The sequence below is a fragment of the Neofelis nebulosa genome, chromosome 3, assembly GCF_028018385.1.
Source record: "Neofelis nebulosa isolate mNeoNeb1 chromosome 3, mNeoNeb1.pri, whole genome shotgun sequence".
Lineage (NCBI taxonomy): Eukaryota > Metazoa > Chordata > Mammalia > Carnivora > Felidae > Neofelis > Neofelis nebulosa.
In genome coordinates, this window is record NC_080784.1 from 143711079 (window position 1) to 143738909 (window position 27831).

Genomic DNA, 27831 nt, shown 5'->3' on the forward strand with positions numbered 1-27831 from the left:
TACATGTTCATCAACTCTGCAGAATATGTTCAACATTCTACTTTATATTTTGAAAATAAAGACAAACATTTTTCATCCTGAAGTACAGAAAAAGCATAAGATTTTCTAAAAATTGTTATATGGAATAGGAACTTGAAAAATTAAGAAACAGCAATTCATATAGCCACTGTTCACAAATAAATTTTTTTTAATTGAGTCTACATACCTTCTTCCCCAGTGCCATATCCAGTGTCAAATCAAGATAAACACCTTGCTTTGGATTAGTAAAGTCTAGAATTTGAAATTTCTTAAGTAACTGAATAGCCTTCTCCACCTCGTGTATCTGTCTTGGATATAAGCGTTTTAAGTAGACATCATCCTCAGGTTCGCCTTCCATAAAGGAATATGACTTTATTTTTTCTGTTTCATCTGTTTTCTCATCTGATGTTTTGTCTTTTACACCTTTTTTTGTGCTCTTTGTAGGCCTTAAAAAAAGATAAATTCAAGATCAGTTACTCAATACATAGTCCAAGAAACTGTTTTTTTAATATTTCTTTCTTATTTTTGAGACAGTGAGAGCATGGGTAGGGGAGGGGCAGAGAAGACAAGGACAGAAGATCAGAAGCAGGCTCCGCACTGACAGAGCCCGATGTGGGGCTTTAACCCACAAACTGTGAGATCATGACCTGAGCAGAAGTTGGATGCTCAACCAACTGAGCCACCCAGGCGTCCCAAGAAACTTTTTTCAAAAAAGCCAATGAATGTAAGACAGAAAAAAATAACAAAACATAAAGTTTATTTTATTTTAATTTTTTTTAAGTTTATTTTAATTCAAAAGCATAGACTGCTTTACAGTTTTTCTAATTCAACGAATATCAAGTGAACTTTTGTACTGTTTGCAGGTGATACAAAGTTAGGTAAGGCATTGGTGCCGCTCTCCAGAAATTTAAAGGAGGAGATAGACATGCAAACAGGTAATTTCAATACAGTGGGGTAAGTACTCTGACAGTGTTAGCAGAGCCAGGCCAAAGCCATATGGAAGACATTTAAGCCAGCCTAATAAATTAAGGAAAGGTTTTAGAAGAGATGACCCTAACATCGATTCTTGAAGGATAAGAATCAGCCCAAGTATATACCCAAGAAAGACAAAAACCTATGACCACATGAAAAAGTGTACACAAATGTTCATAGCAGCATTACTAACGGCCAAAATGTAAAAACTCAGATGTCCAATAACCCAGATGAATGGATACATAAATGTGGTATATCCATATAATAAAATATCAATCAGCAGTGAAAAGGAATGCAGTACTGATACAAGCTACAAAAAGCATGAACTTGAAAAACATTATGCCAGTGAAAAGAAGCTAGTCACAAAAGACCACATATTGTATGGTTCCATCTATATGAAAGAACAAGAATGGGTAAATCCATAGAGACTGAAAGTAGATTTAGTGTTTGTCCGAGACTGGAGGAGGGGGTTGGAGAAATGGGGCATAACTGACAACGGGCATTGGGTTTTGGAGTAAGTTAACAAAAATGTTCTAAAAATGACACTGTTGGTGGCGGCAAAAGTGTGAATATACTAAAGATCACTGAATTGTACACTTTAAATAGGTGAATTTTATGGTATGTAAATTATATCTCACTAAAGCTACTATTTTAAAAAGTAGAGTGGGGCACCTAGGTGGTTCAGTCAGTTAAGCATCCAACTCTGGATTTCTACTCAGTCATGATCTCCTGGTTCATGAGTTCAAGCTCTGCATCTGGCTCTGTGCTGACAGTGTGGAGCCTGCTTGGGATTCTCTCTCCCTGCCCCTCCCCTGCTTGTGTGTGCTTTCTCTTTCTTTCTTTCCCTCTCTCTCTCTCTCTCTCTCAAAATAAATAAGTAAACTTTAAAAAAAAAAACATTAAGGGGCGCCTGGGTGGCGCAGTCGGTTAAGCGTCCGACTTCAGCCAGGTCACGATCTCGCGGTCCGTGAGTTCGAGCCCCGCGTCGGGCTCTGGGCTGATGGCTCGGAACCTGGAGCCTGTTTCCGATTCTGTGTCTCCCTCTCTCTGCCCCTCCCCCGTTCATGCTCTGTCTCTCTCTGTCCCAAAAATAAATTAAAAAAAAAAAAAACAAAAAAACGTTGAAAAAAAAAATTTAAAAAAAAATAAAAATAAAAAAAAAAACATTAAAAGTAGCAAGAGAAACATTAAATTAAAAAAATAAAAAAATAAAGAGTTGGCCAGGCAAAGAAACACATAATAAAAGTACTGAGTCATCAAATAGAATATAAATACATACAGAGAGCCATTATAAATTCTAACTGACTAGAGAAAAGTGGGCACAATTTTTCTGCAAGGGACCAGACAGCAAATAATTGATGGTCACTTATCTCAATAGCTCAATTCTGCCACTATGTGAAAGCAGCCATAGACACTGAAGAATGAATGAGTGTAGATGTGTTCCAATAAAGCTTTATTTATGAACAATGGCTTCAATTTCATAATTTTCATGTGTCACTAAAAAATGTAAGAACCATTCCTAGTTCATGAACCATACCAAAATAGATGGCAGACCAGATTTTTTGGACCACTGGCCATATTTTAGTGACTCCTTAACCAAAGGGTAAAACAGGGCACAAAACATCAAAAGATGAGGCTGGAGAATCTACATCATAGAGGGCCTTCACTAGAAACAATGAGAAGCCACAGAACAGGAGTGACGTCTGTATTTTCATACAGACTATTCCCACTATAAGAGATGGATTTGAAGGAAGCTGGATTGGACACAGTATAAAGACTATTCCTTCCCTTGCTTCCCCAGGAGATATGACAGCCTCCAGAGCAGTGATGGTAATAGGCTGAAGAAGATAAGACATTAGATATTCACAAAGAAAATACCGTAGAAAAAGAAAGGGGGAAAGACTCTAGAATACTTCCTAGGCTTCTGGCTTGTGTGACTAGGCATAGAGCTGTATCATTAAGAGCAGAAATGAAAGCAAAACAGGTTTCTTGTAAGGAAAGTAGTCACAGAAATGAGTTCGGTTTGGGGCAATAGAGAATTTGGTGTGGGGTTGGTTACATCATTAACTTCAATTCTTTATCCCCTCTCTCAAGTCCCTTTGCTGAGTAACTTTGCAATTCCTCCCACTTAATGGGGTACAGCATGTTTCCTAGCACCTTGATTGGCCATGTGACTAGTGTGGCCAATATAATAAGCCAAAGTGACAGTTTTTCTGTTCTAAGTTTAGTCCAAAAAGAGGCTTCATATGTTTCCACTTGTATGTTTGTATTTCTGTCATTTTCATAAGAACATGCTTGGGCTAGCCCAAAGGCAGGAGAAGGAGAGATACATGAAACAGACCTGCCCCCACAGAACCCCAGGCTAGATTGGACAATTCTCAGCTGACCTGCAGACTCACAGATGTGCAGCAAGCTCAGCCAAGGTCATAAGAAACACCCATCCAAAGCTTAAATCAGCTGAGCCATAGATGTGTGGGGAATGATAAGTAACTCTTGAGTGGTCTGGTATATAACAAAAGCTAACAAGCTGTTTACAAAATATCTAGGAAAATATGTTCAGCAGGTAATTGCAGGTAAGAGTTTGAAGCTAAAAAAAAGAAAAAAAAACAAGACAGCTAGAGATAATATATTTTCTCAGCATTAATTCAAATCATACCTATAATCTTTTAACCATAAAGTTTTTAAATTAAATAATATTCTAGAAAAAGGTTTGGGTTCTGTGGTAGGCAAAATAATGGCTTTCCAAAAAGGCAATATCTACATGGCAAAAAGGACTTTGCAGATTGTGCTTAGGGCTAAAGACTTCCAGATAGGGAGATTATTTGGATAATCCAGGGAGTACAATCTAATCACACAAGTCCCTGAAAGTAGAGAAACTTTCCCCTTTCTCACCTGCATCTGACAGAGGTGGGAAGTGACAAAAGAAATTTGAGCATGAAAGAGAATCTGCCATTCTTGGCTTTGAAGATGGAGGAAGGGGCCCTCAAGCCGGGGAATGTGGGTAGCCTCTCAAAAGTGGGAATGGACAGGATACAGGTTTTCCCCTCCAGTCTGGAAAGAAGCCCTGCTGACACCTTGATTTTAGCCCAGTGAGATCCATGGCTGACTTGACCCACAGAACTGCAAGATAATAAATTTGGGATGTTTTAAACCACAAAGTTTGTGGTAATTTATTATGGCAGCAAGAGAAAACTAATATGGGGTCCTATAAAATTTATGTGTAAGAAATAGATGATGGCAAAATAATTTTTTTTTTAAAAATGTGTTCAAGCCCTGCATCAGTCTCCACGCTGTCAGTGCAGATCAGAGCCTGCTTGGGATTCTCTCTCTCCCATTCTTTTAGCACTCAACGAATCCTAATTACCACAATTAACAGCATCCTCCCAGCTAACAAGAAATTCAACAGAATAGCAGATAATGACAATGCTCATTTTTAATGGGACACAGGTGTCCTTCTGGGCTGATGACAAGTCTAAGCAGGTGCCCCAGTGGATGGATACAACACACCTCAACAGCTACTTTGGAAGTAGTCCACAAAATTCTGAACCTTCCAAAGTGGAGAAATCACATTTTTTATTTTATATTTAGTAAAAGAACAGGGAGGCCAATAAAAGAAGGAGCCTGGAGAACATGCTTTTTGTTTTTGTTTTTGTTTTTAAGTTTATTTATTTATTTTGAGAGAGAGAGAAAAGCAGAGAGAGAAGGAGAGAGGGAATCCCAACCAGGCTTGATGCTGCCAGCTCAGAGCCTGACTGGGGCCCCATCCCACAAACCATGTGACCACAATCTGAGCCAAGATCAAAAGTAGGACGTTTAACCGACTGAGCCACCCAGGCACCCTGAGAGCACCTGTTTTGGTAATAAAATCTCCATCTAAAATAAAACAAATAAATGTCCTAGCTGTAACCTATAGATTTACTTTAGATAAATGCTGATTTCACCAATAAATTTGTAATCATGGCTGAACCTGTCCATTCAAATTGCAATTAATCTCAAATTCCCAAGGACTGAAATGTGATTTTTATGTTAATAAATATTTGCAAAACCCAAAAGAAGTCTGATACATAAAGAGACTGAATTGAGATATATAGCAATTTACTTATTTATACTTTTTAAATTTTTTAATGTTTATTTATTTTTGAGAGAGAGTGCGTGTGTGTGCGCACGTGTGAGGGAGGGGCAGAGAGGGAGGGAGACACAGAATCCAAAGCAGGTTCCAATTTGTCAGCACAGAGACCAATGCAGGGCTGGAACCCACGAACTGTGAGATCATGACCTGAGCTGAAGTCAGATGTTTAACCAACTGAGGCACTCAGGCACCCCTACTTACTTCTACTTTGATCTCTGTTTCACAAAATATTTCAGGTGATTCAAGAAAAATATTAAGTTACAAACGGAACACAGGTTTGTTTTTTTTTTTTTTTTTTAATGTTCGTTTATTTATTTTTGAGAGAGAGAGAGAGAGACAGAGCACATGCATGACCTGGAGAGGGGCAGAGAGAGGAGAGAGAGAATCCCAAGCAGGCTCCACACTGACAGCACAGAGCCAGATGAGATCTTGACCTGAGCCAAAATCAAGTTAGATGATTAACTGACTGAGACACCCAGATGCCCCTATTGTTTTTTAAGATTTATTTTATTTTAGAGAGAGAGAACATAAGCGGAGGAGAGGGGCAGAGGGAGAGAGAGAGAGAGAATCACATTCTGAGCGTGGAGCCTAACACGGGGCTCAATTCCACAATCCTGGGATCATGACCTGAACTGAAATCAAGAGTTGGATGCTCAATGTACTGAGCCACCCAGGTGCCCCAGAACACTGTTTGGGATAAAGAAAAAAAAAAAAAAAAAAGCATAATACATTATAACACAGATCAAATAGAACTCTAAAATAACACTTTCTTCCAAAATTAAAAAAACACACAATAAAAGCTGTCAATAATTAATTTTGTAGACCGACTGCTTATTTTCCATGACCCTTCAAAAAATGGCTATCTTTATTCATTAGAATCGCATCCAGAAGAACTCTGTTGCTCATGCAAATGTAAGGCCCTATCAGGAGAGTTTAAATACTGTGATTCTTGGGGAATAAAAATAAATCATACTAAAAAGGGGTTTGCCAATGTGAGGGAGAAATACCTGGCAGTTTGAATCAAAGAGAATTTTGCTGCAGTTACCTTGGTACCTCAACCACATACATTAAATGAGTAATAAGAGACTACTCAAGTAATAACTCTCCCCTTGCCTCATCTGTCCCTTAACACCAAAAGTGTAAAAGAAAAAATAATTCCATAGCCATACTCAAATAAATGAGAAAAAAATCAGTGCTGTAATAATTTTTTTAATGTTTATTTATTTTTGAGAGAGAGAGAGAAACAGAATGTGAGTGGAGGAGGGGCAGAGAGAGAGGGAGGCACAGAATCCAAAGCAGGCTCCAGGCTCTGAGCTGTCAGCACAAAACCCGACACAGGGCTCGAACCCTGAACTGTGAGATCATGACCTGAGCCGATCGGACACCCAATCAACTGAGCCACCCAGGTGCCCCAAAATCAACGCTGTAATAAAGCTCACTTCAAGACCTCTGAAGATCTGTGACCCCAGAGATCCAAGTCCCTTCAAGGCTGAAAAACCCTTTACACAGAGGAACTGGGGGATAGGATCCGGGCAGCACGGTAATACACAACTTCTGTCAAATTACACTGAACTAAACAGAACTAAAGACAAAATGCCTAGGGCATGTAATTATTAATGGAATGCAAATATCTGAACATCTTATTTCTTAGTATAATCCTGTAAATAAATTCACTAATATCTCTGACACTGGTTTATTCATGAAACTAAATGCAGAAGTTCTGCTTATGCTTACAATGTGAAAGCCAAAAGAATAAAACAGTCAATAATAATATAAACAAATGAAAATTAAAAAATAAAAACTGGAAAGAGCACTAACAATAAGAGAGTTGGATAAAATCATGACTTTTCTTCAATGCATCACAAAGCTGAGATCACAGGGCAACTAAGTAGCCTTAAATCCAAGGAGAATCAGTCCACATTCCCCATGCCCACTCCATATGCATACTCAGGACACTCTCACCCATGGCAGAGTATAGAAGGCAAGCAGGTAAGAAGAAAAAAAAATCAGCTACAATTTTAGGACTACTAGAAACTCCCTGGGAAATCCACACACGAGGGGAGTTCACACTCAATTTACAGGCCCTTTCCACAGACCTCCACCAGATGCTCCTGGGAAAGACTGGAGCAGGCCAGGAGACTAGAAAAAACTTCCTAAAGAGTGCAGGCACAGAGTTAGCCACTGCTGCCAGAAAGGCATGTAACCCTGAAAACATGTAGGGCACAGGTGTAGGGAAAAGAAAGAAAAAAACACCAAAACTTCTACCCTTAGGGGTAGGTCAGGAAACAGTCCTGAGCACAGTATCCTCACCAGTACAGTAAAGCTGGGGAAGGGCCTGGACACTGGCACAAGACCTGCAATAAATAAATACCAAAAGGAGAAGGGACAGAAATACTGAGAAAACCCCATTCCCAAGGTCCAGCCACACTGCATCTACTTAAGAAAAAGGCTGGACTTGGAAAACAGAATATCCCTCCTGCACCCATCACCAGCCTAGCAGGCACTAATAAGCAACAGCAATCTACACTAGGGGAGGGGAAAGAGTATGCAGAGAGACCCCCCCTCTGAGGCACAGCTGCACAGGCAAGGCAGAAAACAGAGCATAAAACAGAAACGCTGAGAAAAACCTTCTAGCAACCCACCCCCCACCCTAAGCACAAGGTAAAATGCAGAAATGTGAAGCTGGTGGTAACCATAGCAACAACAAAACCAAAACCTAGCTCAACTTCTGACTGGACTGATTGAACACTGTGACAAGAAGAGGCATGTGCATTCCCAGGCATAAATACTAGGTACTTCGATCTCAACTGTTCTACACAAGATGTTCAACAGTCAAAAAATTTGAGATACATGGAAAAAGAGCCTATTATCAACAGAGAAACAGAACCAGAGTCAGAGATGATCAAGTGGCCTTTCTTTATTAGGATCTGCCACTGGCAAACCATGGGTATATGCACATACATGGAGGAGTGAAGAGATTCAAGATGACGAGAGAAGAGAGAAGCAAGCACAAGCCTCTCCAACCTGTCTCAGCTCTGATTTAAAAAAAAAAAAAAATTTCCATACAAAAACTATTTCTCACTATATTATAAAATTGGTACCTTAAAAAATTAAAACCACCACTACAATTACAAATACTATGATTTTCATCAAGCTACTGAATAATTCTCATTTGTCAGACATGAAAGAAATCATCTGCTAATAATTTACCAGTTTTATTTTACGTTGCATATTTCTCACGCTATAGTTTTTAGATGAGTGAAAATTGTTTTTAAAGTTGCACTGGAAGAGAATATGGGGAAGACATAAAATGAAAATTTTGTATAGGATAAAAGCAAACATTTAAAGATAAAATGTTCCAACAGTAATTAATATCCCTAATAAATATTTTCAAAAAGCAGAAAAGAAGACAAACTGCTCAAAAGAAAAATAAGCAAAAGATATAAATTAGAATACAATGAAGAAACAGAAATAAAGACTGATGATACCAAGAGAGGTTAAGAATGCAGGCACTCATTCACTGCTGGAGGGATAGGGATGTAACCAGGTAGAACCCAATCCTCCTCTAACTTAACAACAAAAAAGAATCCACTGGGTACTATGCACACTGAAAGGAAGGCTCCTTTCTAGTTATATTTCTGCCACCTCCCTCTTCATCCTGTATCAAGCCAGAGCAGACAGTATTCGTCCATATCATTCACTTTCATGCTTCTGTACCACTGAAATACTTTTCTCTCAAACCCCCTGCAAAATTCTTTCAGGACCCAGTTCAAATACTTCTTGCCATACCCTTTTCCAGGTAGAATTAATTTGCCTTATATCTGTGATCCCATAGAACTTGGTCCATTTCTCTTCCACAGCAATTAAAAGGTTATATATAGTACACAATATGTACTAATTTATGTAAAGAGCTCCTACTAATCAACAAAGAATTGGAATAGAACATGAAGAAAATCCATAGTAAACAATATAAATGGTTTTTTAACACATGAAAAGATATACAACCTCAATAATAATAAAAGAAACATAAATTAAAACTTGATTATACCATTCATTACCCAGCAAATTGTCAAGAGTACAAAAATTTTAACTACACTGTATATGGAAAAATAGGCATTCTAATACTATTTACTGGCAAGAACATAAATTGTCAATATCTCTATGAAGGCAATTTGGCATTACCTATCAAAATTATAAATGCACATATCTTTTGATTCAAAAATTCTATTTCTCAGAGTTTATACTACAAATGTATTCATAATCTTTGACAAGATCTATGTACATGATTATTCACTGCAGGATCATTTGTATTAGCAAAAGATTAAAAAGATAAATGTGTATCATTGAGGGAAATAGGGAAATGGTTAAATAAATTATAGTATATTCACATGATGAAATACTATATGCAGGTCATTATAGCACTATTTTACAAGAACCAAAACATGGAAACAACCTAAGTGTCCATCAACAGATGAATGGATAAAGAAAACACGGCACATGTATACAATGAAATATTTATCATTCAGTCATAAGAAAAGAATGAAATCTTGCCATTTGAGACAACATGGATGGACCTTCAGGGCATTATGCTGATAAAAGTTAGACAAAAAATAAATACCATATGATCTCACTTATACATGAAATCTTTAAAAAAAAAAATGAACTCACAGAGCAGAGAACTAATTGGTGGTTACCAAAGGCAGGGCAGGGGTGGGTGAAATGGGCCAAGGTGGTCAAAAGTACAAACTCCCTCTTATAAAATAAATAATCATGGAAATGTAATGTGTAGCAAGGTGACTACAGTTAATAATACTGTATGGTCTGTTTGAAAGTTGCTAAGAGGGTAAATCTTCAAAAGCTCTCATCACAAGAAAAGAAAGTACATCTCTATATAGTGACAGGTATTAACAAGACTTACTCTTATGGGGATTTCCCAAAATACGTAAATATTGAATCATTATGTTGTACACCTGACACTAATATATTATGTGTCAATTACATCTCATTAAAAAAAAATAACTAGACAGCTCCATCTAAAACTATCTCCAAGATATATCATTTTTTTAAGTTTCTTTATTTTGAGAGAGAAAGAGAGAGCAAGTGCAGAAGAGAGGCAGAGAGAGATCTCAAGCACGATCTATGCTGTTTAGTGTGGAGGAGCCCGATGTGGGTCTAGAACCCACGAACAGTGACATCATGACCTGAGCTGAAATCAGGAGTTGGATGCTTAACAGACTGAGTCACCCAGGCACGCCTATGATACGCTGTTAAGTTAAAAGCAAGCAAGATGCAAAACGAGGAATACAGTTAAATAAGAAACAATTCTGACATTAAATGTATGTGGTTTTTTTTTCCTACACCAACCAATCATCTGACATCAGCCAAGTATCCAACACTTGAACACAATTCTGATACTATCTACCTGGATTTTGCATCAGATCCCACAAGTTAAGGATTCAATCCCACAAGACTGCCCCCACTTCGGATGCCAACTGCAATTCAGGGCCTCTGGTATTTCTGGCCAAATGGCTAGAAATCAAGGCGTCCTGTGACCCCCTCCACAGACCTCATAATTTACTAGAATAGTTCACAGAGCACAAAGAAACACTTACTTAACATTTACCAGTTTATTATACAATAAAAAATATGATAAAGGATACAGACGAATAGGGACATAGTGGAAGGTCCAAAAGAGTCTAGAGTGTAAGAGTTTCTCTCCCCAGTGGGTCTGGGTGAGTCACCTTTCTGGCACACGTATATATTCACCAATCCAGAAACTCTTAGAACCCCACAGTACTGGGATTTTTATGGAGGCATAATCAATTATGAACTCAATCTCTAGCCTCTCTCCCTGGCAGGGCTGAAAGATTATTCTTTTTTTTTTTTTAATTTGTTTAGTGTTTTATTCATTTTCTGAGAGAGAGAGAGCGCGCGAGCGAGCAGGGGACAGGCAGAGAGAGGGACACACTGAACCCGAAGCAGGCTCCACCAGAGCCTGATGTGGGGCTCAGACTCAAGAACCATGAGATCATGACCTGAGCTGTAGTCTGACATTTAACTGAATGAGCCACCCAAGCACCCCAGGGCTGAAAGAGTCTAATCATGGCTTGCTCTTTCTGGTGAACAGCCCTCACCTAAGAGTCTACCAAGATTTGCCTTAGTAGAACAAAAGATGCTCTTAGCACCCAGAAAATTACAAGAGGTTTTAAGAGCTCTGTATCAAGCACTGGGGGCAGAGACCAATATAAATATTTCTTATCGTATCACAAAATCCTAGCTCCAACACTTACTAGCTCTGTGACCCTAGGCAAGTTATCTATCAGTACCTTACTTTTCAACTCAAAAACATAACATTATAACAACAGCTTGCACATAAAGTTGCTGTGGAAAATAAATAAATTATTGAATGCCAGTGTTCAATATATGTTAAGTATTACTATAATAAGTCATATTTTTTTCTTTAGGACTATCAAAGCAGAGATGATAAACTTTTACAACTATATGTCCCTGTACATATTTATGGGACAAAGCATAATGTTTTTTAATCAAAATTTTAAATGAAAGCAAACAAAATGAATTAAAAAAAAATACTTACTTTGTAGCAGCAGCAAAATATCTGCTGGGCACCCAAACATTTACAGAACAAGGATAAAGAGGTGTTTGACAAGTCGTCTTGGAAAGACCATGCTTTTGACGATGTATCAAGACTTGAAAGAAAAAAAATACATTAATCATTACATCCATAATTTTTATATTCTTAATCAATGTTTCTAAAACAAAAAAACAAAAATATTCAATATTTTATGAGTCTCAACCATTCTTTAAAAAGCGTAATAGTGGGGCACCTCAGTGGCTCAGTCAGTTAAGTGTCTGACTTCGGCTCAGGTCATGATCTCCGGGTTGGTGAGTTTGGGCCCCATGTTAGGCTCTGTGCTAACAGCTGGAGCCTGGGGCCTGCTTTGGATTCTGTGTCTCCCTCTCTTACTGCCCCTCCCCTGCTTGCACTCTGTCTCTCTCTCTCTCTCAAAAATACATAAACATCAAAAAAAATTTTTTAAGTATAATAATAGAACCTACAATACGTGAAACTAAAGCCAAGTAAACTTCTAATTCAACAATTGTCTTCATTTTTTGTTTAAGATTTTGTTTTTAAGTAATCTGTACACCCAATGTAGAGCTCAAACTTACAACCATGAAATCTACAATTGTATGTTCTACTGACTGAGCCAGCCAGGTGCCCCCTGTCTTCATTTATTTTTAACTTAATGTAGTTCAGGTTCAACAGAGTATGTTAGCTCTGCTATTATGGAATATATATCCTGAATTTCTTAATAATTTAAATTTTTCTCTTTTTATATGTATAATACATTCACAGAGTTGCCCAATGTACATCTGAAGAATAACAGCTAAGTGGAGGGAATCGCCTTACCAGAGATCAATGTGTTATGAAGTTATGGTAATTAAGACACTTTGCTATTGGCACAAGTATAGAAAGACAAATTAATAAAACAAAAATAGCCTAGCAACAAACCCATACACATGTGGATATTTGAAATATGACAAATGTTATTGTAGATCATTGTGCAAATAATTCAATTAAGTGGTGTTAAGAAAAGAGATTATTCATAGGGAAAAGAATAGATTTAGATCCCTATCTCATAACACACACACACACACACACACACACACGCACCACACACACCAATCAAATTTAGATGGACCAAGGATTTACATTTGAATGGCAAAACTAAAAGCTTTCAGAATACAGGAAAGTATCTTTTTGATCATTTAGGAGGGACCAATTTCACAAACAAAACGCAAAAGCACTGGCCAAAAAATGACTTATTAGTGTCAAGACTATCTGTTTATTAAAGAAAGTGAAAGACAAGCCAAAATTGAGAGAATAACAACATATATAACAAAGAATTAATATCCAGAATATGTAAGATCAACCTAATTAAAAAAATAAAAGAGATGAACAGGTTTCTAACTGAAAAGGCAACATAAATGATGCATGAAATGCATGGAAAAATGCACAATCTCATTTGTAGTCACATAAATATTAATTTAAACCACAATAAAATACCATTTGACATTGCTGTTTAAAGAGTGGTCAGTAGGCCTCTAAATTAACATTACACCAGCATGTAAAATAAACCACAGCCCTAAGTATTTTGCTGCAGCTGACAATATTTTTTTCATAAGACTTCTTCAATGAACAGTGCTTTGATTTCATTGTGGACAGGTAACAGTTTCTAGATGAGAGCATTTAAGCAGCAATGTTTTACATACATCAGACTGGCCAAACTTTTTTTAAAAAGTCTGGGGTTGCTGAAAATGTTAAGGATAAATTTTACACATAGCAGATAAGAGTATGAATTGGAATACCATTATGGAAAACAATATGACACAACTCAATGAGTCTAGGCATACACATATCAATGATGCAGTTATTCCACTTCTAGGAATATATCCTAGAGGAACTCCTGCCCATGTATACTAAGAGACATGCACAAAAATAACATCATCATAACATCAGGAGACTTCTGGGGAAGATGGCAAAGTATGAGGACCATAAGCTCATCTCGTCCCAGAGACACGATTAGATAACGGCCAATTCAGTGTAAGTAACCCAGAAAATAACCCAAAGATTGGCAGAACAGACTCTCCACAGCTAAACGTAGAGAAGAGGCCACTTTGAAGAGGGTAGGAAGGACAGGTATGTGGTTGGGAGCCACATGGAACTGCAAGACTGTCCACAAGAGGAAGGAACACCATGGGCATAGAGAAAGCAGAGAAATAAACCCTCACACCAAGACAGCCCAGAGGAGGAAGACCAGTCCTCGTGACATTTGGCTTCGAAAACCAGAGGGACTGAATTTCCAGAGTTCTTACAATCAGCGAGGCTTAATATTTGGAACTTTAAAAGAAATCAGCAAGCTCAAGGGACAGACAGGTGGCAGAGCCAGGAGGGCAAAAGGAAACTGAGTCCTTGCCCTTAAAGAGACAGCACAACAAACAGCCCCATGGAGATAGAGCACAGAAACAGCAGGTTGAACAATGCCTCAGGTATATGAGAGGGAGATATGTTTATACAAATCTCATTGTGTACTGGAGAGCCAGGGTCCTTGAGAGACTTCTCCAGGAACAAAATTGCTGGTGAGTGCCATTTCCATGCCTCACCCCCAGCATAAACACACCAACACCTTTGGGAACCAGCACAATGCCAACACTTGCTACCTAACTTGCTAACAGTGCACCCTGCCCCCAGTTCTCCTGCTGACATGCCCCTTCCAGCCAGGCCTCCAATCCAGGTCTCCTCCCACAGCAGATTCACATAAACATTTCTAGCACCATGCATCGCTACCCCAAGCACTTCTGCAGATCTGCTGCCTCCAACACAACCTGACTCAGTCCCTAGTTCTGGAGGTCCTGCCCTGCTAACTCAGGGCCTTGCTGGCACCAAGCACGCTGCCCCCATGTTCACCTTAAGTTAGATGCTCCTGGATCTCTGACAAACACCTGACCTGACTCAATTAGAGCCCGAGGGGGCCCCAGACTGGCCCACTGACACCATAAAGACCAGATCCTGCCCATAAAAGACAAAGAGAGCCACTGCAGATGACTGGACTGAAGGCAAACATGGCTCAGCCACAACAGCAGGGCACATTCAACACTCACAGGAGACACACCTGAAGTTCCAGGTTCTGGTGAATAGGGGACACTGACATTGCATTGCAGGGCACTACAGAATCTATTCCTCATAAGGTCCTACTTTCAAGAGCAGGAGACATAGCTAACTTTTCTAACATGCAAAAGCAGACACAGAGAGTTAGACAAAATGAGAAGACAGATGAGTTTGTCCCAAATGAAAGAACAGGACAAAATGACAAGATATAAACAAAATGGAGATATATAATATGCCTGATAAAGAATTTAAAATTTTTTTTAATGTGTATTTATTTTTGAGAGAGAGACAGAGCACGAGTATGGGAGGGACAGAAAGAGAGGGAGACATAGAATCCGAAGCAGGCTCCAGACTTTGAGCTGTCAGCACAGAGCCCAATGTGGAGCTCAAACCCACAGACCATGAGATCATGACCTGAGCTGAAGTCAGATGCTTAACCAACTGAGCAACCCAGGGGCCCAAAGAATTTAAAGTAATGGTCATAAAGATACTCATTAGGCTTGAGAAAAGAGTAAAGAATCTCAGCAAGACCTTTAACAAAGAGATAGAAAACATAAAAAAAAAAAAGATGAAAAACTCAATAACTGGGGTTAAAAATACACTAGATTGGAAACAGTAGCAACCTGGAGAACAGAGTAATGGAAAGCAATAAAGCTAAACAAGAGAAAAAATAATAATAATAAATGTGAAAATTAGACTTAGGGAACTCAGCAACACCATCAAGCGTAATAACATTCACATTATAGGAATCGCAGAAGAAGAAAAAGAAAAGGGGGTAGAAGAAATTTACTTGAAGAAATAATAGCTGAAAATTTCTAAATCTAGGGGAAAAAAAACAAAAATCCAGATCCAGGAGGTAGAGATCCCCAAACAAAATCAAACTAAGGAAGTCCACCTCAAGACCAACTAAAATGGCAGAAAATAGTTATTAAGAAAAAAATTTAAAAGCAACAACAGAAAAGTTACATCCAAGGGAAACTCCATAAAGCTATCAGCATATTTTTCAGCACAAACTTTGCAGGTCAGAAGGGAGTGCTAGATATATTCAAAGTGCTATGGGAAAAACAAACAAACAAACAAACTGCAGCCAAGAATACTGTGTCCAGCAAAGTTATCATTCAAATAGAGGGAGACAGTTTCCCAAACAAAAATTAAAGGAAGTCATGACCAGTAAATCAGCCTTATAAGAATGTTAAAGGGGACTCTTTGAGTGGAAGGTAAAGACCACCAGTAGGAATAAGAAAAGTAGGAAACACAAAAGAAGTAAAAATAAGTTCACCTATAAAAATCGGTCAAGGGATTTACAAAAATAAAAGCATATAAAGTAGGGCACCGTATACCTATAAAGTGGGAGGAGAGGAATAAAGAATGGGTTCTAATTGAAGTAATAATCAAATTAGACTGCTGTATGCATATTATATATAAACCTAATGGAAACCACAAATCAAAGACCAGTAATAAATATGCAAAAATAAAGAGAAAGGAATCCAAGTATTTCACTAAAGAAAACCAACAAACCATAGAAGAAGCAAAGAACAACTCCAAAAAGAACCATAAAACAAGTAACAAAATGGCAATAAGTACATACCTACCAACAATTACTTTGAATACTCCAGTCAAAAGATAGCACAACAAAATGGATTAAAAAGCAACACCCCTCTATATGCGGCTACAAAAGACTCACTTCAGACCTAAAGATGTGCAGATTGCAGTGCCACGTCTAGCTCAGTCAACATGAGACTCTTGATCTCAAGGTCATGAGTTCACACCCCACATTGGGGTAGGGTTTACTTTAAAAAAAAAAAAAAAAAAGTACATGAAGATTGAAAATAAAGGGATGGAAAAGCATTTATCATGCAAATGGAAGTGAAAAGAAAGCCAGGGTAGCAATACTTATATTGGACAAAACTGACTTTAAAACAAGGACTGTAACAAGAAAGAAAGAAAGAAAGAAAGAAAGAAAGAAAGAAAGACCCTGTATAATCATAAAGCGTAAAACAGAACAAGAAGATATAACAACTGTAAATATTTATGCAACAAGCACCCAACATAAAGCAGATAATAACAAACATAAAGGGAGTAATCAATAGCAATAATAATAGTAGGGGACTTTAAAACCCACTTACATCAATGGATAGATCATCCAAACAGAACATCAACAAGGAAACCATGGTTTTGAAAGACACATTGGACAAGATGGGTCTAACAGATATATTCAGAACATGGTACATTCTACAGAATAAGTCACATATTAGGCCACAAAAGCAAGTCTCAACAAATTCAAAAAGATCAAAGTCATACCATGTATCTTTTCTGACTGCAACACTATAAAACTAGAAATCAAGAAAAAATCTGGAAAAAAACACTAATACATGAAGGCTAAATAACATGCTACTAAACAATGAATGGGTCAACCAAGAAATCAAAGAGGAAGCCAAAGAATACATGCAAGCAAATGGAAATGAAAACACAGTGGTCCAAAATCTCTGGGAGGCAGCAAAAGCTGTTCTAAGAGGACAGCTTATAGCAATACAAGTCTATCTCAAGAAGCAAGAAAAATCTCAAATCAACAACCTAACCGTATACCTAAAGGAGCTAAAGAAAGAGGAACAAGCAAAACCCCAAAACAGCAAAAGGAATAAAATAATGAAGATTAGAGCAGAAATATATGGGAAAAAACAAACAAACAAACAAACAATAGATCAATGAAACAAGGAGGTAGTTCTCTGAAAGATCAACAAAACTGATAAACCTGGAGCCAGACTCATCAGAGAGAGAGAAGACTCAAATAACCAAAATGAGAAATGAAAGAGGAGAAATGACAACTGATACCACAGAAATACAAAGGATTATAAGAGAGTATTATGAAAAATCATATACCAACAAATTGGACAACCTATAAAAATGGGTAAATTCCTAAAAATATATAATATACCAAAACTGAAGTAGAAAGAAACAGAAAATAAACAGATCGATTACCGGCTATGAAACTGAATCAGTAATCAAAATTCCAACCAACCAACAAACAAAAGTCCAGGACCTGATGGCCTCACAGATAAATTCTATCAAGCACTTAAAAAAGAGTTACCTAATTTTCCCAAACTATTCCAAAAAATTGAAAAGGAAGGAAAGCTTCCAAATTCATTCTATGAGGCCAGCATTACCCTGATGTTGAAATGAGACAAAGGCACTAACAAGAAAGGGAACTAAAGGTTAATGTCCCCGATGAATATAGACGTAAAAATCTTCAATAAAACATTAGTAAAATGAATCCAACAATACATTAAAAAACTCATTTACCACGATCAAGTGGGCTTTATTCCTGTGATGCAAGGTAGTTCAATATTCTCAAATCAATCAACATGTATATCACATCAATAAGGGATAAAAAACATAGTATCATTTCAACAGACGCAGAAAAAGCAACAAAGTACAATATCTTTTCAAGATAAAAACCCTCCACAAAGTAGGTTTAGAGGGAACATACCTCAACATAATAAATGTCATATATGAAAAACCCACAGCTAACATCATCCTCAATGGGGAAAAACTGAGAGCTTTTCCCCTAAGGTCAGGAAAATGACAAAGATGTCTACTCTCACCACTTTTATTCAACATAGTACTGGAAGTCCTGGTCACAGAAATCAGACAACAATAAGAAATAAAAGGATCCAAATCAGTAAGGAAGAAGTCAAACTTTCACTATTTGCAGATGATATAACACTTTATACAGAAAACCCAAAAGACTCCTCTAAAAATCTACTATAACTGATAAATGAATTCAGTAAGCTCACAGGACACAAAATCAATATACAGAAATCCACTGCATGTCTATACATTAATAATGAAGTAGCAAAAAGAGAAATTAAGAAAGCAGTCCCATTTACAACTGCAACAAAAATAATAAAATACATAGGAATAAATTTAAACAAAGAGGTGAAAGACCTGTACTCTAAAAACTATAGAACACTGATGAAAGAAACTGAAGAGGACACAAATGGAAATATATTCCATGCTCATGTACTGAAGAACAAATGTTGTTAATATGTCCATACTACCAAAAGCGACCTACAGACTTAATGCAATCCCTATCAAAATACCAACAGCATTTTTCACAGAACTAGAATAAATAATCCTAAAATTTGGATGGAACCACAAAAGACCGTGAATAGCCAAAGCAATCTTGAAAAAGAAAAACAAAACTGAATGTATAACAATCCAAGATTTCAAAATATACTACAAATCTTCAATCAAAACAGTGTGGTACTGGAGTATCCGACTCTTGATAGCGGGTTCGTGAGTTCAAGCCTCACGTTGGGCATGGAAGCCTACTTAAAAAATAATAAAAGGGCACCTGGGTGGCTCAGTCAGTTGAGCATCCAACTTTTGATTTCAGCTGAGGTCATGATTCCAGGGTCATGGGATCGAGCCCCACATTGGACTCTGCACTGAGCATGGAGCCTGCTTGGGATTCTCTCTCTCCCCCTCTGCCCCTCTCCTTCTCACTCAAATAAAATTTAAAAAAAAAAAAAGAAAAGAAATATTATTCAGCCATAAAGAATGAAATCTTGGGGCGCCTGGGTGGCTCAGTCAGTTAAGCGTCCGACTTCGGCTCAGGTCATGATCTCGCAATCTGTGGGTTCAAGCCCCGCGTTGGCCTCTGTGCTGACAGCTCAGAGCCTGGAGCCTGTTTCAGATTCTGTGTCTCCCTCTTTCTCTGACCCTCCCCTGTTCATGCTCTCTCTCTGTCTCAAAAATAAATAAATGTTAAAAAAAAAAAATTAAAAAAAAAAAAAAAGAATGAAATCTTGCCATTTGCAACAACATAGATGGATTTAGAAATTATAATGGCGGGGTGCCTGAGTGGCTCAGTCAGTTAGGCAGCAGACTCTTGATTTCATCTCAGGTCATGATCTCACAGTCTGTGAGACCATGCCCCACATGGAGCTCACACTGCTAGTCCATGGAGCCTGCTAAAAAAGTTAAAAAAAAAAAAAAAAATTATAATGGTATGTGATGTCAGTCAGTCAGAAAAAGACTAATATAGGATTTCACCTACATGTGGAATTTAAGAAACAAAACAAAGAGATAAACCAAAAAAAACACAAAAACAAAACAAAACAAAAAAACAGACTTAACTATAGAGAAGAAACTGATGGTTACCAGAGGGGAGGTGGGTAGGAGGATAGGTGATACAGGTAAACGGGAGGGATTAAAGAGAACACTTATCATGATGAGCACTGAGCAGTGTACAGAATTGCTGACTTACTATATCATACAACTGAAACTAATGTAACACTGTATGTCAACTATATTGGAATTTAAATAGATCATCATTATCATCACAACATTTTTATAATGGCAAAACTGCAGAAACAAACCCAAACATTTACCTACAGTAGAACGGATAAATTATGGTATATTCCTATAATGGAAAGCTAGAGAAGTATAAAAATGACTATATTATATGGATGAATTTCACAAACATAATTTTGAGCAAGAAAAGTAATTGGCAGGGGCACCTGAGTGGCTCAGTGGGTTAAGCATCTCACTTCAGCTCAGGTCATGATCTCTCACTTTGTGAGTTTGAGCCCCACGTGGGGCTCTGTGCTGACAGCCCAGAGCCTGGAGCCTGGTTCAGATTCTGTGTCTTCTCTCTCTGTCCCTCCCCTGCTTGCCCTCTGTCTCTCTCTCTCAAAAATAAATAAACATTAAAAAAAAATTTTTTTTTTAAATCACACATGGTAGGAGTGCCTGAGTGGCTCAGTCAGTTGAGTGGCCGACTTCAGCTCAGATCACCATCTCGCAGTTTGTGAATTCAAACCCCACATCAGGTTCACTGCTGTCAGCGTGGCGGCCGCTTTGCATCCTCTGTCCAAGACTACACACGCTCACTCTCTCTCAAAAATAAATGTTAAAAATATCACACATGGTAAATGAAGGAACAGCAATTATCCATTCAAGGTTTGGCAAACACTTCCAAATAATAATTCTAATTGTACTAAACAAGAAACCAATAACCTTGGCAAGATCCGCAAAGTAATAATTCTCTTGAATATAATAATTCCAACCTACTATAAAACAATCTACCACCATTATTTGGAATCCCAAGTCAGGACAACCAGAGATTAACTTTTCAACAGAAATCTATGAAACTGTGACGGACTAATAAAAAACAAATTGCAAAAATACCACTACGTTGACCCTTGAACAACACAAGTTTAAACTACGTGCATCCACTTATATGCAGATTTTCAATAAATACAGTATAGTACTGTATATTTTCGCTTCCTCATGATTTTCTTAATAACATTTTTTCCAGCTTACTTTATTGTAATAATACAATATATAATACATATAATGTACAAAATACGTGTTAATCAACTGTAATCAGTAAGACTTCCAGTCAACATTAGGCTATTAGCAGTTCCATTTTTGAGTTAGGGGGAAGTGAAGGGGGGGGGGGGAGAGGGTGTGTGACAGTTACCATGGTCTGTCCCTGTTCCACTAGCTGGGGGTAGACTCAATAAAGAAAGAAACTAAAAAAATAAGAAACTAAAAAAAAATGTTATATGCATATTAGCAACTGCATGGGAATGGGGGGGGGGCACACTCCTAATCCCTACACTGTTCAAGGGTCAACTATATTTAAATAGCACTGTTATGGGGCGCCTGGGTGGCGCAGTCGGTTAAGCGTCCGACTTCAGCCAGGTCACGATCTCGCGGTCCGTGAGTTCGAGCCCCGCGTCAGGCTCTGGGCTGGGCTGATGGCCCAGAGCCTGGAGCCCGTTTCCGATTCTGTGTCTCCCTCTCTCTCTGACCCTTCCCCGTTCATGCTATGTCTCTCTCTGTCCCAAAAATAAATTTTAAAAAGTTGAAAAAAAAAATTAAAAAAAAAAAAAAATAAATAAATAAATAGCACTGTTAGATCATCATACCTGTGTTTTTAATCCCTCTGTTGTCAATTTGTCTATGTGTATTATTACATGCCATTAACACATTTCTTCTCCCCTCACTCTTAGCAGATAACCTTGCTTGCTACTTCAGAGAAAATAGAATTATCTCAACTACTTATGAACCTACCTGAATCTGTACTCTCAAGTCACTTCCAAGTGACTTCCAAGTCACCCCTTGGAAAAGAGAAATTATTCCCTCTCCTTTGCTAGTTTATTCTTTTTTTTTTTTTTTAAAACATTTATTTATCTTCAGAGAGAGAGAATCTCAAGCAGGCTCCACACTATCAGTGCAGAACCCAACGTGGGTCTCGAATCATGAACAGTGAGATCATGACCTGAGCCAAAATCAAGAGTAGGCTTAACTGACAGACACCCAGGCACCCCTTCTTTGCCAGTTTATTCTTATACCTGAAACTGAAAGGTTAGAGTTCTGTAATCCTCAGTTTCCCTAGGAGATCTTATCCATCTAGTCTTTGCCTTCCCACTACACCCACCACACTCTGGGCCACCATCATCTACCATATGATTACTGCAACAAATTCAAAACTATTCTATCTTCTACCCTTGGTCTTCTCTATTTCTTTTCTACCTACCAGTAAGACGGATCATTTAAAAGTGAAAACATCATGATATCCCTAAAATGCTTGGATGACTTGATCATTGAATAAAGTAAATTCCTAACAAGGTCCTCCATGAGCTACTTCTAACCTACTGTGATCTTCATCTAACAGGACTCTCTTTCATACTTGTCATACTTCAAATACACCGGCCTCCTTTCAGTTTCTAAGACACACCCTGTTTTTTAACCACTTTAGTATTTTCAAATATAAAATTAATCTTCCCTCCATCTGTAACATTCTCCCTACCCCCCCCCCCCAATCCCTTTCCATAGCTAATTCCTAAATATCCTATGATCTTTGAGGGATATTGCAGGGACTCTATTAAACTACTACGTCAGAAAAGTCTTCCCTGAAGATTCAGAATAGGCTAGGCCTCCTCACATACACTCCTATAGCACCTTGTACTTTCCCCTCACATCACTTAGGACAATTGTAATTAAAGAAAATAACCAATTAGTGTCTGCTCCTCATAAATGATAAGCATCATGGGGAGGGAATGTGTATAGCTTACCCACCATTTCTGTCCCTATCACATAGCACAGTGTTTGTTTAAACACACACACACACACACACACACTAAACATCTGCTGAATAAAGGAAGCAAATTCGAACAAATGAAAGCACAAAGTGGATTTAAATTACTTTAAATATTATTCATTACAACACATGGAAGAGGGGTGGCATTTTGTTGAAGGTCCATTGATTTTTTTCATTTATTCAACAATGAATATGCCAACAAAACATGTGCTAGCACTGCTTTAAGCATTTAGTGAACAAACCAAACAAAAATCCCTGTCCTCATGGAGCTTACATCCTAGCGGGGGGAGACAACACTATTAAACACAAAATGGTAATGATGGAGAGGGGGGAACCCAGTGGGTAAAAGTGACTGAGTCAAGAGGACAGTGGGTTGCAATTTTAAGTTAAAGTAGGCCTCATCAAAAAGGTGCCATGTGAGCAAAGACTTGAAAGAAATGAGAAAATTACTCATACAAGTACCTAGAAAAAGTGTTTGAGACTCACCCCAGCTGGGAGAAAAAGTTCTCCCACGGCAGAAATGTTCTTGGGGTTGATGAGGGAACAAGGAAGCTAGTGTGGCTAGAGCACAATGAGTGAGGGAACAGGGTAGCTGTCAACAGGTCAGAGGGTAAGCTGGGTAAATGGGCGTGGGACTAAGCAGGAACAAGATGATGTGGAATACCCTCAGGCAGTGCTATCCAATGGAAGTATAATGTAAACTACATGTATAATTTTAAAGTTTCCAGTAGCCACAATAAAAAAGGTAAAAAAGAAACCAGTGAAATAAAAATTAACATATTTTATTACAGCTAATAACACAAAATATTATCACTTCAACATGTTATCAGTATAAAAATTTCAGGTGTTCTACTGTTTTCGGTACTAAGTCCTCAAAATCTAATGTGTATTTGACACACTCAATTCAAATTAGCTATGTCTGAAATGCTCAATAGTGGATAACAACATGGACAGAACAACTGCAGGCCATTCTAAGGACTTTAGATTTAGAAAAATGGGGAGACTTTCAGAATTTTGAGCATAAGAGTTAAGTTATAGGACCAATTTCACTACTTGTTGAGAATATAGAGAAATCCAGGCGAGGAATGGTAACAGCATGCAAAGTAGTTGCTATAGAGTTGTGAGATGTTAGATTTTGGATTTTATTTCGAGGGTAAAATCAACAAGATTTGTCAACTATTTATTTAACGTGAAGTATGGGGAAAAGGGGGAGTTGAGGATATTCTGAGGTTTGGGCCGAGACAACTGAAACATTGAAGTTATCATCAAATGACATGAGAAAGACCACAGAATATGAAGAGCTTGATTTTAGACAAGTGTTAAGTGCTAATAAGATATACAAGTGGAGATCTAGAACTGGCAGATGAATTTAAGAATCTAAAGTTCAGGAGATGTCCCAACTGTAGATATAAATTTGAGAACCATTAGATATGGACAACAAACATAAATTTGAGAGCCATTAAGATATAGACAATAGTCAAAGCCAGGAGACTTAAATGAGATCACCCAAGGAGTGAAAATTTATATACAAAAGACATGAAGATGAAAGATGGGATCTTGGCCCCTGAGACATCCCAAGGTAAGAGGAGGAGGAACCAGCAAAGTAATGTGAGAAATGACAGTGAGATAAAATTTAAAAAAAAAAAAAAAATTATGAGAGCAAGGAATCTTAGAAGACCAGAGAAGAAAATGTGACAAGCAGAGAATAACTTTTTTCTCTTTTTGGTTTGTCTAATGTAATGTTATTTCTGTCATACACGAAGATAATGTTATTAGTCTCTTTTGCTCACTTAGTAATCAGGAGCTGTGATCTCTTGCCACCACTCTTTTAAGCAACAACTATCCCAAATAGAGAATGCTGGTCTTGACACTAAACGTTCCTGTAAGAAGCTCAAAGAAAAACATAGGAGGCAGTTAAAAAAAAAAAAAAAAAAATCACTGGCCTGTGAGTGAAGCTTCAGTTCTTCCTCCGCTACTGACTAGTTATATGAACTGCGACATACCTTAACAGGATGTTTCTTCCTCTGTAAAATGCGAGTGATGCTGGGGGCTGCCTCCACTTAAAGAGCTACCTTAAGTAACAAAAAGTATCAGTGCCTCAAAAACACAAAACAAAAATTAAAAAGCACTGTACAAACAAAAAAAGCATTGTACCAAAAAAGGGCTGTCCTCCTAGACAATTGGAGCTTACTAAGTGCTGAAAAGATCTGCTACCAAGAAGTACTACACAATTAGTCTCCAAATGATAACTGTTGATGCAAATTAGGCAAGGTTAAAGAATTGCCTGCAACAACGTACTCCCAAAAGCCCCCACGAGTATTTTGTAAAGTGTTCAAGTTTACGGATGTAGGTCACTCAAATATACCACCTCTTCCATACCAGAACTCACTTCTCTTAATCAAATTCCTTTCCCGCGCAGCCCACACCCCCAGTAACGGAGACAGAACCTTGTCTTGGCCTCCGTCCCTACGGGTGACTGCCGGGGGCCGGGGGGGGGGGGGGGGGGGCGGGGGCAGTGTGCATCCCTCCCCCCACCCCCCACTCCACCCCTAAGGTGGACGGCTCCAGAAAGGAGTGAAACCTCTGGTAAGGTCGCTTTTAAGTAGCAATAACCCTCTGGAGGACTTAGAACCCCAAAACAGCAGGAAACTTTTCGAGCCCCAGTGCAGACCCCTGCTTAGGAGAGTCCGGCTTACAACTGGAGACTCCACGCCAGAGCTATTTTCCCCCTAAGCGCAGACAACTGCTTGCTTTACCTCTACCGAGGTATCTTATGGCCGCCGCCATGTCGACGATTCCGGATTGTGTTGACGAAATGGGTCCTACGCTTCAACTTGGAAGAAACTTAAAAAGGGTTCCTCTCCGGAATTGGCAGAGGGGGAAGGATTAGAAAGAGCAAGAGGAAAAGGGGCGGGAACCTAAACAGGCTCTCAAGCCTGCAGGGAAGGGCGAACAACGCCTGTGCCCCGTGGCGGTGTTACACTCAGTCTCCCGTGCTAGTCTTCCGTGCTAGGACCCTATGTTTCGTGGTTCCGGTAAGGCAACTTAAACTATCTTCAGAGAAATCTCCTCGTGGAAAATACGGTCCTGTTGGCATTGCCCTGTTTTATTTCTTTTTTTCCTCTTTGATTCTGCGTATGAACTCAGAACGATAATTTTAATATATTGTGAGAATACCCAGGAAAGCATGAAAAACAAAATCTGAAGAATCTCACCAGCTTCCATCGCTCCATTTCCAGCCTGAAAAAACTTTAAAATTCGCCAGGTTTTCCACTACCACCCAAGGCGGGTGTCCCACTCACTTTCTTTTTATCTCAACCCAAGATCAACGTGGTTCTAAATTAATCTTAACATTAATCAGCTCTACAATTTCCTTCTGCTGGCAAGCTGGAACATTAGAATCAATTGAATAACACTTGAAAATTTTGTACAACACTTCTAGTTTTAAAATGGCAGGTTTGAGACCTACATACTGGTTATTATGACTGAAAAAAAAAATCAGTATCCTTTTCATTACGTCACAGCTGTTGGCGGCGTCGTTTAATCTAAAATGAATTTGATCAGATTATATCACTTCCCAGTTGAATTTAAAACCCTCCAGTAACTCTCTATCCCTACACACACACACACACACACACACACACACACACACACACACACACACACACTCACACACACACACACTGGAGCTCCCCTCTGGTCTTTGTTATCTCCCCAGCCTCAAATAGCTGCCAACATCCTTCTTCCGCCCAAACACACATACACACGCACACTTCATTCCCCCATCTCTTTAGAATGAATATTTTGCACCAGCTCCCTAGATAAGTTTTTAAACATTTTGGCTCAAGCTTTACTCACTGATGAAGGCTCCCTCCTCCCTGAGTTATGGCCACCTCTTCCTGGTTTTGAACACTACCCAGGCATATCTGCTTATATTTGTTGAAACAGTTTAATTGAGGGGTGCCTGGGTGTCACAATCAGTTGAGTGCCCGACTTTGGCTCAGGTCATGATTGCATTGTTCATGGGTTCAAGCCCCACATTGGGCTTTGTGCTGACAGCACAGAGCCTATTTCAGAATCTCTCTCTCTCTCTCTCTCTCTTTCACTGTCTCAAAAATAAACATTAAAAAAATAAAGTTTTATTGATATATATTTAATATACCATGCAATTCACCAATCTAAATTGTGCAATTCAATGGTTTTTAGTAACCATCACTACAATATATCTTTTGCCACCAATCTGAGCTTTTTGTGGGCAGAAATCATATCTTATTCATTTTTATAACTTCAATGCATTACAGTACTGTGAGAAGTGAGATGATTCATTTTCAGAAATACCAAATAAAGACTGTGCTGTCTAGTTAACAATAGGTTTACAACCTATTGGAAATATGCACAACCCCTTCCCCCAACTATTGAGTCCCAAACCGTTAGACCCTTCACTTCCTCTCCATATCTTGAGCTTTGCAATGAGCATGCACCAAAGAACTGAAGTCTGTGTCACTTCAAGGAATGTACATTTGTTCCAATCAGACTTCTTGTTGCCTTACATGGGCATAGACAACTTCTGGGTAAGGCTGTAACCTCTGGAATACTCAGCCAATGAAGAATCAGGGGAGGGACTTGCTTGCTAGGAGGTAAATTGTCTGCTGTCACTGCCCCAAGTGTGCCTGTCCATCAGACACCTGCTGTTGCAAGAATGTTGATTAAAGCCTTGCTTCACTGTGCTCTGAGGCTCTGCATCCCTCCTTTGACTGGGTCAGTGGGTTTATTTCTCACAAGTATCTGGCACATAAGAAGCCATCAATAAATGTTTGATAGTAAATGAATATATACTGCATGAATTAGTGACTCCATTAGAATGGCAAGCCTGCAAAATTAACTTGCTTCCATGAAGCTGCCCACAAGAAG

General features: G+C 38.5%; 1 protein-coding gene across 3 annotated transcripts in view; it reads right to left on the reverse strand.

Moving 5' to 3' along the window:
* The window catches only part of MRPL1 (mitochondrial ribosomal protein L1), a 98794-nt gene extending 72634 nt beyond the window's left edge, over window positions 1-26160 (reverse strand). The window contains exons 1-3 of one of the 3 annotated variants that reach the window (XM_058722164.1): window positions 26136-26160; window positions 11715-11826; window positions 206-464 (exon numbers count right to left, since the gene is read on the reverse strand). In XM_058722164.1, coding sequence (XP_058578147.1) covers window positions 206-464; window positions 11715-11826; window positions 26136-26145 — 381 coding nt within the window. In that variant the 5' untranslated portion in view covers window positions 26146-26160. Of the gene's footprint in view, window positions 1-205; window positions 465-11714; window positions 11827-25676; window positions 25871-26135 lie in introns of those variants that run through there. The other 2 variants (XM_058722165.1, XM_058722163.1) reach the window with 2 other exon arrangements.
* Between the last annotated feature and the right edge of the window lie 1671 nt (window positions 26161-27831).